Source organism: Symphalangus syndactylus, chromosome 17 (assembly GCF_028878055.3).
Source record: "Symphalangus syndactylus isolate Jambi chromosome 17, NHGRI_mSymSyn1-v2.1_pri, whole genome shotgun sequence".
Lineage (NCBI taxonomy): Eukaryota > Metazoa > Chordata > Mammalia > Primates > Hylobatidae > Symphalangus > Symphalangus syndactylus.
This window is the reverse complement of record NC_072439.2, coordinates 25,257,624-25,269,834: the sequence shown is the minus strand read 5'-3', so window position 1 is coordinate 25,269,834 and position 12,211 is coordinate 25,257,624. Positions and strand designations below refer to the sequence as shown.

Genomic DNA, 12,211 nt, shown 5'->3' with positions numbered 1-12,211 from the left:
AATACAAGGATCATGTTTGATGAATTAAATTGAAACCATCTGTCTTGCAAAACTGTGTGTGCCCATAACTGAAAGTGCTTAAGTCGTGCCTTTGTGGCCATCTGTTGGAGATGCTCTAGAAGGGACTCCTACTTGGGAGGGAGGTGGAACTAATATGTTTGAATTCTTTTCTAACCCTGTGATTCTATTACTGTACCATATTTTGGCTCTAAGATGATTAGTCAAATCTCTTCCTTGGAATCTGTTGTAAATCTCCGACTTACCAAGGTGGAGACCTAAAGGTTTCGGACACCCTGAGTGCTATGTCGGTGTGCCAGGGATGCTTATGCTCCTGGGATAAACATGCCTTCAGACGTGAGACCTTCAAGTAAGTGAGTGAATATTTTGGAAGAACTACTATAAACAACTTTGTTTCAGGAGTACTGATTTCTTCTTTGAAGGACTTACTAAAAGTCAGTGACAGAGAAAGGAAGACATGAAGTAGAGGATGAAAGTTCAATGGAGCTAGTTTTCTTTTTGGTCAGGTGTCTTTAGCTGAGTGGTCCCTGAGGGATCTTGCTCAGAGCCTAGAACATCATCCCTGGGGCAGGGCAGGGTGCAGTAGGGGGAGGATGTACTTCCCTGTTCCTCTTATGAACTTCCTTCACAAGACTGGATGAGGGAATTTACTGATACCTTGTTACAAAACTGGCAAAATGAAACACAGGTGAACCTTTAGCTCATCATCCTACTTATTGTCTTTAATAAGACATCTTATTTCACTTGTAAGGAATTTTGAAATTCTTAGCATCAAAAATCTCATCTTTTAAAGTTGAATCCAAAGGACATGGGTTTCTTAAATGTCTGAACACATTTCTAAACTGTTAGGGAGGAAAAAAAAGTTATGTGAATGAGGGTTGATTCTTGGCCCAACTGTGGGATCACATTTGATGTGTGATGGTCAGATAGAGTTAGGGCAATGCAGCTCCTACCCAGCCCCTAGAGAAGGTGTTGTGCTCTGGATCGGCTGCTGAGGAGAGGATTTCACATCTCTTGCGTTCCCTCAAAAGGGTATGTGGAGCTAAGACATGATAGTAAGAGCAAGCGGGGAAGAATTCTGCAGTGGCAGCGAGGTAGCTGTTGCATACCTTTGTGGGATCAAAGAACATGAGAGTGCTTCTGACTACATTATTAATAAAATTATATGAAGTATTTTGGGCATATAGGATGTATTAAGAATAATACAATAAAATCTATCCCCCACCCAATTTAAGAAATAAAAATTAACAACCACAGGAAAACATCCTCATATAACTTCTCCCTAATCTTATCCCCATCTCTCCTCTCAGAGGTAACCACGATCCTGAGTTTCACACTCTTTATTTTTTAAATGAGGAAAAGGAAGCCCAGAGAGGTGGGGAACTTGTTTAATTTCACACTCAAGGCTAGTGAGAGCCACAAGATGTCTTCTGCTTCTTTTCCTGGGGCACAGTTTATTGTTAGTAAACCTGTACTCCTTCTCAGCCTTTTGGGTATAATCAAGTCTGGAGTGTCTGTGATAAGACAGCTTAGAGATTATGTTTACAGTCCCTATAAGCTATGTAGCTTTCCACAGTAAGCATGGAGAATTGAAGAGAAGGAATTTTAGCCAACATCTACTTGTTTGGAATCTTGGGCTGGTACAGTAAAGTATAAAGGGATACCATGACATCTGGGGACAGTCAGATGTACACGTTATTAGAATAAAATTGCAGGGGACTGTCACAATGGTGGCACTGAGCTATAAAATGAAAAAGCATCACAATCAAACTCCTTTCACAGCCTTCCTTTTGCTACATGACAAATTAGACATCTTTTTTTTTTTTTTTTGAGACGGAGTCTCGCTCTGTCGCCCAGGCTGGAGTGCAGTGGCGCAGTCTCGGCTCACTGCAATCTCCGCCTCCCAGGTTCACGCCATTCTCCTGCCTCAGCCTCTCCGAGTAGCTGGGACTACAGGCACCCGCCACCACGCCCGGCTAATTTTTTGTATTTTTAGTAGAGACGGGGTTTCACTGTGGTCTTGATCTCTTGACCTCGTGATCCGCCCGCCTCGGCCTCCCAAAGTGCTGGGATTACAAGCGTGAGCCACCGCGCCCGGCCTAGACACCTTCTAAGCCTTCATAAAAACAGTCCTGCTGAAATAAAGAATACCATTTTAAAATATTTTCCTAGGAAAGCATTATCAGGCTATTTCTTTGGCTTCTCAGGAGAAATGAACATGTGATTGATATATATTTTCTGGTGAATAAGAACCAGGATTGAAGAAACATGTTTGGAGCTATTAAATTTTAATAAAAATAAGAAAGCAAACAATACTACTTTTCTATTGCTGATAGAATGATACATAATTTTGAAATTCTGGTGGAAGCACAGGTGCTTTTCCCCATTTCTATTTATAGAGTTTTAACAGCCTAGGCTTTACACCCTGTCACTTTTTTCTTGTCTTTTTTTTTTTCTTTTAAAAACACCACCTAACAATTTTCACCTAGAACTCATCCACAGACATTTAAAAAGGTGGTATCTTTGGGGAAAACTTGTAGTCGATCACAAGATCATCCACTAGATTTAGTTTTATCCAGAAGGCTGACCTGAAATTAAATGTCTAAAAATAATCTAACAGAGCTGTGAAAAGTAAGCACTACATAGGAAGGACATTTGTGAGTTCTTTGATACAGAAGACATAGGGAGCTGTAGATTTCTGCATTAATCCATTTATTGGACAACAGGAGGAAATCAGACTGCCCGTGATTGCCCACCCTTGTTTACCAGTTGGAATGCCCAGCTGCAGCTGGGTTGATTTGAGAGCTCACTGGGTCGGGTTTAATCATCTTCTTTTGTCTGTCTTGAAAGCGGATGTTGAAGTGGAATCTCTCCACCTGCTGTGTAAGGAGCAGTATCTGCCTCTTCACACTTGACTTCATAAAACCTTAATGTCTTTCTAGGATTGATAAGAGTTGTGAAGGCTACTGTTTCAGACTTGGCATTTTTGCTTTTGTTTTACAGACTGTTTATTCCATGGCTCCGTTCCCTTTCCCACAATTGGCAGAGTTGAGGGAAAAATATACCTACAACATTACGCCGTTCCCAGCCACAGTTAAACCCACCTCAGGTTCTGGGTAAGGTTTTTAAATTCCTTGTTGTTTTCATGATGGGGGACTTAATATCTTAATTTGTTATTGTAAATTAGTATTTATGAAGCCCCAGAGATATGTTAAAGTAATTTGATGCTTAGAATCTAATGTCCCTTTCCAAATGGTTTTGATTTAAACTCAAGAGAGATTTTTAAAAGTGTACTTTGCAGGGAAATTTGGAACATAAACTGAAGAGATATTTAGCAACCCCACAACTTATCTAATATCAAGTATTAAAAATCTCAATAGTTAAAATAGTGTGGAACCTGTATACAAGTACACAGACGAGCTAATTTAAAAACTGTGAAGACCAAAAATTGGCAATTGATAAAGAGTTTTTCATATGAAAAATAGGCATATTGAATCAATGGTGAAAAGTTATACTATTTAGTAAATGGTGATGGGCTAATGAGAACTAATTTGGAAAGAAAATGAGAGTCAGACCTCATACTAGACGCCAGGATAAATTCCATATGGATGAATGTGTTAAACAGAAACAATGAAATCATAAAATTAGCATAAGAAAATGTGGAATGTGGAAGAATTCCTTTAGTTCTTTGGAATTGGAAAGGCCTTAATAACTGACTCAAAATTTTTAAAAAAGGAAAAAATTAAGTACTTTAAAATATAATTTTCTGGGTGACCCAAACGGAACAAAACCAAACCTCTATAAGTAGACTCAAAAATATCTGTGGAAGGATATTTTTAACTTACTATACAAAATAGGGATGGATATTGCTAATATATAAAATTCCTAGAAATCGATAAGAAAATGGCCACCCAAGCCAGGTGTGGTGGCTCACGCCTGTAATCCTAGCACTTTGGGAAGCTGAAGCAGGAGGATCACTTGAGGCCAGGAATTCGAGACCAGCCTGGGCAACATAGCAAGACCCTGTCTCTACAAAAATTACAAAAATTAGCTGGGTGTAGTAGTGCATACCTGTAGTCCTAGCTACTTGGGAGGCTGAGGCAGGAGGATTGCTTGTGCCCAGGAGTTTGTAATAGTATATTATTGGAAACCACTCAAGTGTATACCATTAGCAGCCTGGTTCCACACTATGGGGTGTGTACATCCAGTAGAGCTGTAAGAAAGCATAAGGAAGCTCTGTGTATTCTTGTGTACCATGATCGTGCAGTGGTACAATCATGGCGTACTGCAGCCTTAACCTTCCAGGCTCAAGTGATTTTCCCATCTCAGTCTCCTAAGTAGCTGGGACCACAGGCACGTACCACCATGCCTGGATGATTTTTAAATTTCTTGCAGAGACAGAGTCTCACTATGTTACCCAGTCTAGTCTTGAACTCTTGGACTCAAGCAATCCTCCTGCCTTAGCCTCCCAAAGTGCTGAGATTACAGGTGTGAACCACTGTGCCCAGCCCATAAAGATTTCTTATATAAATAAAGGCAAGATGCAGAAAAGCATATATATTATGCTAATAGTTATGCAAAAAGAAGAGAAAAATAAAAGCATGTAGTCATATTTGCTTATGTGTGCTCAGAGAAACTGAAGAATACATAAGAACCAGTAACAGTGATCAACTGTGGGAATTAGATGGGAGATTCTCACAAGTGACCATTGTTACTAGTTTCAACGGGCAGAAGTTGGACAGAGATGGGAGGGAAACTTTATAAATCCTGTCATTATATGTAATTCTTTTTTTTTTTTGAGACGGAGTCTTGCTCTGTCGTCTCCCAGGCTGGAATGCAGTGGCGTGATCTTGGCTCACTGCAACCTCCGCCTCCCGGGTTCAAGCGATTCTCTAGCCTCAGCCTCCCAAGTGGCTGGAATCACAGGTGTGTGGCACCACACCTGGCTAATTTTTATATATTTTTAGTAGAGATGGGGTTTCACAATGTCAATTATATGTAATTCTATGTTAATTTTATATATATGGCATTTAAACCATGTAACTGTATTATGTTTTAAAATACCATGGTTTTCTTTGTATATTTCTTTTTTGTCTTTTATGTTTTCCAAGACGACATAGTAAGGCCAGAGACAGTGATGAAGAGAATGACCCAGATGATGAGGATGCTGTCGTTAATGCAGTGGGGTGTCTTGGACCTTTTAGTGGGTTCCTGGCTCCTGAACTGCAGAAGTACCAAAAACAAATTAAAGGTAAAGAGGTGGCTCTTGATTTAGATTATCATGATGTATTGGTTTACTACAATAAGAGTAATATTGTGTCCTATAGATGCCCCAGTAATTTTCTGAACTGGTTACAACTATTAAAAGTCTTTATTAGGCTAGGCATGGTGGGTCATGTCTGTAAGCCCAGCACTTTAGGAGGCTGAGACAGCATGATCATTTGAAGCCAGGTTTTCAAGACTAGCCTGAGCAACATAGGGAGACCCGGTCTCTACCAAACAACAACATTAAAAAGTCATTACTAGGCTGGGTGTGGTGGCTCACGCTTGTAATCCCAGCACTTTGGTAGGCCGAGGCAGATGCATCATGAGGTCAGGAGTTCGAGAGCAGCCTGGCCAATATGGTGAAACCCCGTCTCTACTAAAAATACAAAAATTAGCTGGGCCTGGTGGTGCGTGCCTGTAGTCCCAGCTGCTTGGGAGGCTGAGGCAGGAGAACCGCTTGAACCCAGGAGGTGGAGGTTGCAATGAGCTGAGATTATGCCACTGCACTCCAGCCTGGGCAACAGAGCAAGACTCCATCTCAAAAAAAAAAAAAAAAAAAAAGAAATCGTTACTAAAAGTATCTTCTCTGTTACTTTATCTTTTTATTATGTAATGGTTTCTCTCTGTATTATGTGTTACATGCATAGTACACATTTCTTTTTCTCTATGGTGACTTTTGCTCCCATGCATTGGATTCAACTTTGTATGCTAAGTTCCTTAGCACAGACCCTGGCATATAGTAGATGCTTAATATACTCCATCTGAGTTTAATTTATTCCAGACTGGCTTCTCTTCCAACAGGATTACCCTTTAAATCAAAACATTATGGTGACCTCTACTTGAATTTCTTGAGTGACAAGAAACTTATTATTTCACAAGACACTTTGCTTGATTTTTCCCCTTAGTCCATGGTTTCTATTTACAAAAAGATAACTTCCACCTACCCGTTCTACTAATAGTTCTTCTCTTTGCTTTTTTTTTCTATTTGAAGGCATCACTGTTTATTAACTGACCAAATTACAAAAATAATCATGGTAGACCCCTTAGTTCATCCTTCTAATAAGCCTGTAGCTCTTCTCTTCCCTATTGCAAGCATTTCTACCTTCCACAGAATAGGAGGTCTTTTTCTTCATTCCACCTTGTGGAGAGGATAATTTGAAGGGTCACAGGAAGTTATTGGCTTCTTTGAAGCCTTTTCCAACAGTATAGATCTCATGAATCAGATCCTCCATGCAGATGGTGTCATGTTTACCAAGAGATTGAGCAATCAAAGTGTTATCTGTCATGGCAATTTGCTTCTTTTCGATTTTGCTATAATGACACTTGTAGATTAGTTCATTTACTTTAGGTTTGGGTACTGCCATGCAATGCATGGTTCTCCAATCCTCACCATGTTAATTGAAGCCTTGCTGAGCTTAACAAAGGTTCCATTGAAGATCTGACGAAGGTGAAGAAACTCCAACACCTTTCAGACCTTTGGGCTCACACCATTGATACCTCTGATCCTTAGGGAAAATGACAGTTTGGGTTCTGTAAGAACATAGAAGTTGCCAGCTTTTCTTGCCCTCATAGCCATTTGAATCTCAGTTCTGTCCATCTGCCTGTATTCCTTGTGACTGTGTTTAGCTTTTTCACAGATATGCTTCCTCCTTGCCTTTTGAAGCATCTTTTCGGGAAACTTCTTTCTCAGGTGCTTGATCTTCAGCTCTGCAAAATTCCTTTGCTTTTTCTTAAGGGTTTCTGGGACATCAGGAACTTTCTTTTTCTTCTCTCCAACACCCTCCATGGTTCCAGCTGGAAAAGAGGATTCTTCCCTTTGGAAAAAACCAGAACAAGTCTACTTACTCCCTCTTCTACCTGACATCTCTTCAAATCTTTGAGGACAGCTATCATGTCCTCCAAAGCTTTCGCAAAGGCCCCAGTTCAGAATTTCTTTAGGCATGTCTCTTAAGTTATGACTTCTGGACCTCCTAATATTCTATTAATTTCCCTCTAGATATCCTGTAATTTGGTAATGTTCCCCTTAAAATGTGGTGCTCTGAATCACATGCCATGTTTTATTTCATTTTTTTTTTTCTAAACAGAATAGACTTCTGTGGTCTGGAATTATCAATGTTATGCACTGTTTTAAAGTCTGTGGTTCCCTGCATCCTTTCTTGTCTTGGGTGGCAGCTTTTCTTTTAGGATATTTATTCTACCTCTTCTAGTTTGAAGACCATTCTCCTTGTTCAAAGATATTAGAAATATGCTGAAAGAGGATAGAAACAGAATAGATGTCAGGCACCTCTGTGTTCTCTTTGCCATCTGCTAACTTTATACTACCTTCTTGAAGTCATGGGGCTATCTTCTCTTTTTCTGGTTCTTATTTGGAAGGTAGGAGCAGTGGCAGCAGCTGCTGCTACTTCTGACTTTTGGTTGTGATCTTTTGGAGTATTTCCCACAAGCCTCAGCTTGTTTTGAGTTTTAACCTTTATAATGGCTGGGCTCATAATGTTTTGTGAGTATGTCCTTGGTATGTGCTCTTCTCTCATCCTTTTAAAGGCTTTTTAAAAATCTGAACCCAACAAGAGTCTTCTTGATTTCTGCAATGCCTTCTACCCCCTTTCTTATTGCCTGAGTTTCAGCTTTTGATTTCTAGCCATAGGATCAATATGTATTTTAGTGGTAAAGTTTTTGAATCTGCGTTTCTGTAGCCTGGGTCTATGTTTCATTTTTTTTCTCTGTTTTTCTTTCTGTGCATTTTTGTGCTCTAGGATGACATGATCACTTTCTCCTAAATTTCATCATTAGTCTTTCTTATTGATTTTGCTCTGATTAGCAGTTTCTCTTTTAATTTTCTTCTCCTTACAGAAATGATTACAGTAAAAAAATGAAGTAAATTTCTGAGATGTTTAGCCTTTGTCTGAATAACACTCTCAGCAGATGTTAGGATAGTTGGAGTCTCTCAGTCTTTTTTTTACTCTGGCTCCCATGTCAGTTTTACAAACTGTGCTGGAGAAGCTTGCTGTCTCCCGCTTTGGCCTGTGCAGTCTGTGGGTTACTCCCACCTAGTATTGTTTCTCTTTCTTGGAAGTCATCTCAATTTTATTTAAGAGACAAATCTGCTAGTTGTAGCTATCACAGGAGCAGACACCACATCCGACATAACAACAGAGTGGACAGGAAATGTTTGTTAAATGAACAAAGCATTCATTCTAGTGATACAATGGTCTGAAGTCTTGATAATTTTATAAATTGTGTTACTATTTTTAATGTAAGAAGAACGCACTTTTAATGACTGTCTAAACTCTACAAACCAATTCTGTATAAATCCTCATGCCATTGTGTGGAAATCTGTACAATGATTTTAGAAATTAGGAGTTATATCTTTCTAAGGGAATCTTAGAAAATGGCAGTGATTTTTATCTGGAAGCGGTTGATGTTATGTCTATATAGCTAACAAACTGGTAACAAAATCAAACACTGAACCCATATAGCTCATGTCAGACCCACAGTTAGGTTAATAAGAAAATGCAGAAATATTTTCAGGAGCACATCAAGATAAGCACTAGACAAACTCTAGTATGCATTTTTTTCTGTAGTTTAGAATTTCATGGAGGTTAAGATACTGCACTGGGTTGTAGTGTTATCAATTTCCATTTACTCCTGTTCCCCTCCACCGACCATCTCCTTATGTCTCATCCTTCGAGTGCAGAGCCAAATGAGGAGCAGAGTCTGAGATCTAATAACATTGCAGAGCTGAGTCCAGGAGCAATCAATTCCTGTCGAAGTGAATACCATGCAGCTTTTAACAGTATGATGATGGAACGCATGACCACAGACATCAATGCGCTGAAGCGGCAGTACTCTCGAATTAAAAAGAAGCAACAGCAGCAGGTTCATCAGGTGTACATCAGGGCAGGTAATGTGATTCTTCATTTGAATCAATTTCAACTCTATCTCAACTTGTGAAATGAAGAACAAATAATCCTAGGAAGGCCTTGGAATTACTAACTGTAGCTCAGTATCCATCAACACAGCTGGCATGAGATAATAGCATATTTAGCATCTCATTTTAAATTTTATTTTATCAGGCTCTAAAGAAGAAAAAGACTGCAGGTTCTTTTTAGGCCCCAAGGAACAGGCAGTTGATGGTATTAAACACGTCTCTACTATGTGTGCTGTGGAGAAGGGTTTACAAATGATTAAAATGTTGCAAAGCCATGCAATCCTTGGACTTGAGAAATTTTGGAGCATAAATTTTATGCATCTGAATATAGAATTTAGTCATCTGTGCACTAGTAAATTAAGCTATATACTAGTCATTTAGGTGATATTATAACAGATGTTGTGATCAGAGAAACTGGGAAAAAAAAACATTAAAAAGCCTGTGCCTTGCTGATGGCAAGTATCTTGGGAATATACTAAGAAGAACATAATTATAATGCAATTGGAAATGCTCTTTTCCAAGGATTGCCAAGCTTTTTTCTTTTTAATTCCAAAAATCCCAGTGAACAATCTGCTTTATTGTTTAATATATGCTGATTTGGGAGTTGTTTTTTCTTGCTTGAAGGGATATCTTAATGAAAATGGTGCCTGTCCAGAATTAACTGAAATATAAATTTGACATGTTTTTAAAGTTGCATGTGAGCATGTGACTGATCCTGCACAAAAACTGAATTTACCTTCCATTTATCAGAGAAGAATAGTTGACTTCTTGATGATTCTCACTTTATCCTGAATCATTAAGAAACCAGTCACAAAATAAATGAACAATTTCACTTTAAGTTTCAAAAACATTGGCACATACATTTCCTCATTTTGTCCTTAAAACAAATCTATGAGGAAGGCAAGGACAGATAGTCTCGTCTTCTTCCAAATAGTGAGGAAATGGGGATTCAGGAAGGCTTAGCAATTGTCCAGGGTTATATAGCTATAGTGAGTGGTCAGGCCAGGGCTAGAACACAGGTGTTCTGATTCTTTGTACAGTCCCTTTTTAACTACACTGTACAAGTCTTTGGGTGTGATGGTAAACAATTGCTCAGGGTGCTAAATCGGCCCAGTGGTTTGTACCTTCATCAGGGATCAGCAAACTGTGGTCTGTAGGCCAAATCCTGCTCACTACCTGTTTTTGTAAATACAGTTTTTTGTTTGTTTGTTTGTCTTGAGATGGAGTCTTACTCTGTCATTCAGGCTGGAGTGCAGTGGTGCAACCTCAGCTCACTGTAACCTCCACTTCCAAGGTTCAAGCAATTCTTGTGCCTCGGCCTCCCAAGTAGCTGGGATTATAGGCATGTACCACCATGCCTGGCTAATTTTTGTATTTTTAGTAGAGACAGGATTTCACCATGTTGGCCAGGCTGATCTTGAACTTCTGACCTCAGCTGATCTGCCCACCTTGGCCTCCCAAAGTGCTGGGATTACAGGAGTGGGCCACCGCACCTGGCCTGTAAATACAGTTTTATTGGAACACAGGCATGCCCATTTGTTTACAGGTTGTCTAAGGCTCCTTTCACACTACAGTGGCTAAAATATTTACAGTCTGGTCCTTTACAGGAAAAGTTTGCTGACCCCTTCTCCAGATCATGGTTGATGTGGTTCTCTTTAAGGGAGAGATTGCTGCTCAAAGGCAAGGCTCTAGAGCATTGGTTCTTGAAATTTAGTGTGCATACAGATCATTTGGGGATCTGCTAAAATATAGACTCTGTTTCAGTAGGTTTGGAATGGAGCTGAAATTACATGTTTCTAACAAGCCCGTAGGCACTGCTGGTGCTGCTGCTTGGGGACTGTATTAGTCTGTTTTCACACTGCAAATAAAGACATACCTGAGACTAGGCAATTTATAAGAGGCTTAATGGACTTACAGTTTCACATGGCTTGGGAGGCCTCACAATCATGGTGGAAGGCAAGGAGGAACAAGTCACATCTTACGTGGATGGCAGCAGGCAAAGAGAACTTGTGCAGGGAAACTCCCGTTTTTAAAACCACCAGATCTCATGAGACTTATTGACTATCACGAGAACAGCATGGGAAAGACCCACCCCTATGATTCAAGTATCTCTTACTGGGTCCCTCCTACAACACGTGGGAATTATGGGAGCTACAAGATGAGATTTGGGTGGAGATATGGCCAAACCATATCAGAGACCATGGTTTGAGTAGCATGGTTTTAGATGAGATGATATATGATAGGATTAGCATAACAGGTGGAGAGATTGAACTTGAACTAGAGGCAAAAAGACCTTAGCTTTTGAGACTTAGTGAAAGGTGGTGAGGATGGTGGTTGAGGTATCAGCATCTGAGGTTAGGGAGATGGGAAATAGAGGCCTTTCAGATCTGATAGCTTTTGTTGTCATGGAGAAATTGTGAGAAAGTTGTTTGGTGGGAATAAGGTGGGGGTTGGGAGTAAATGAGAGGTTAAAGAAAGTAATGAAGATTTAGTTAGGTCATTGAAAGGAGTGAGAGAAGGAAATGAAAATATTGTTTGGCATTGAGGACCCAGTAAAATGGGAGGTCATGAATTTGAAGGGCTCAGTTTCAGAAAAGAGAATGTAGATTATGGACCCCAGGTTGGGGCTTTACTAGCAATGGGTGACAAAGAGACAGAGATGCCTATGAGGCAGTGATCTAAGCGGTCAGCCGTGCATCTGGCAGGGTAGGGGTGTCAGTGAGCCGAAGACACGAGGGGTTATGAGGAGCCTGAGGAACAAGGAGCCAGAAGTCTCTGTGGTTCATTACCACGTATAGTTAGACTGAGAGCCTGAGAGCTGGAAGAGCCAAAGTGAGGAGTATTAGAATTAAATATTTTCACATAAGGTAGAGCTGGGTGATAAGGTTTAGGATGGAACTGGGGAGGTTGAGGAACTATGAGAATGTAATGGAGGGCCAATCACAGTGACAGTCAAATAATTGGGGAGGTGGCAGGAATGTGGTGAAGAGGAGACAGTTA

The 12,211-nt window shown here is 40.0% G+C and overlaps 1 protein-coding gene across 9 annotated transcripts in view; it reads left to right on the top strand.

Annotated features, from left to right (window-relative positions):
- The window catches only part of TBC1D30 (TBC1 domain family member 30), a 183,823-nt gene that overhangs the window by 163,134 nt on the left and 8,478 nt on the right, over positions 1–12,211 (top strand). For all 9 annotated transcript variants that reach the window (XM_063621245.1, XM_063621246.1, XM_055249645.2 and 6 more), the window contains 3 exons: positions 3,022–3,134; positions 5,130–5,269; positions 8,978–9,184. In XM_063621245.1, coding sequence (XP_063477315.1) covers positions 3,022–3,134; positions 5,130–5,269; positions 8,978–9,184 — 460 coding nt within the window. The remainder of the gene's footprint in view (positions 1–3,021; positions 3,135–5,129; positions 5,270–8,977; positions 9,185–12,211) is intronic.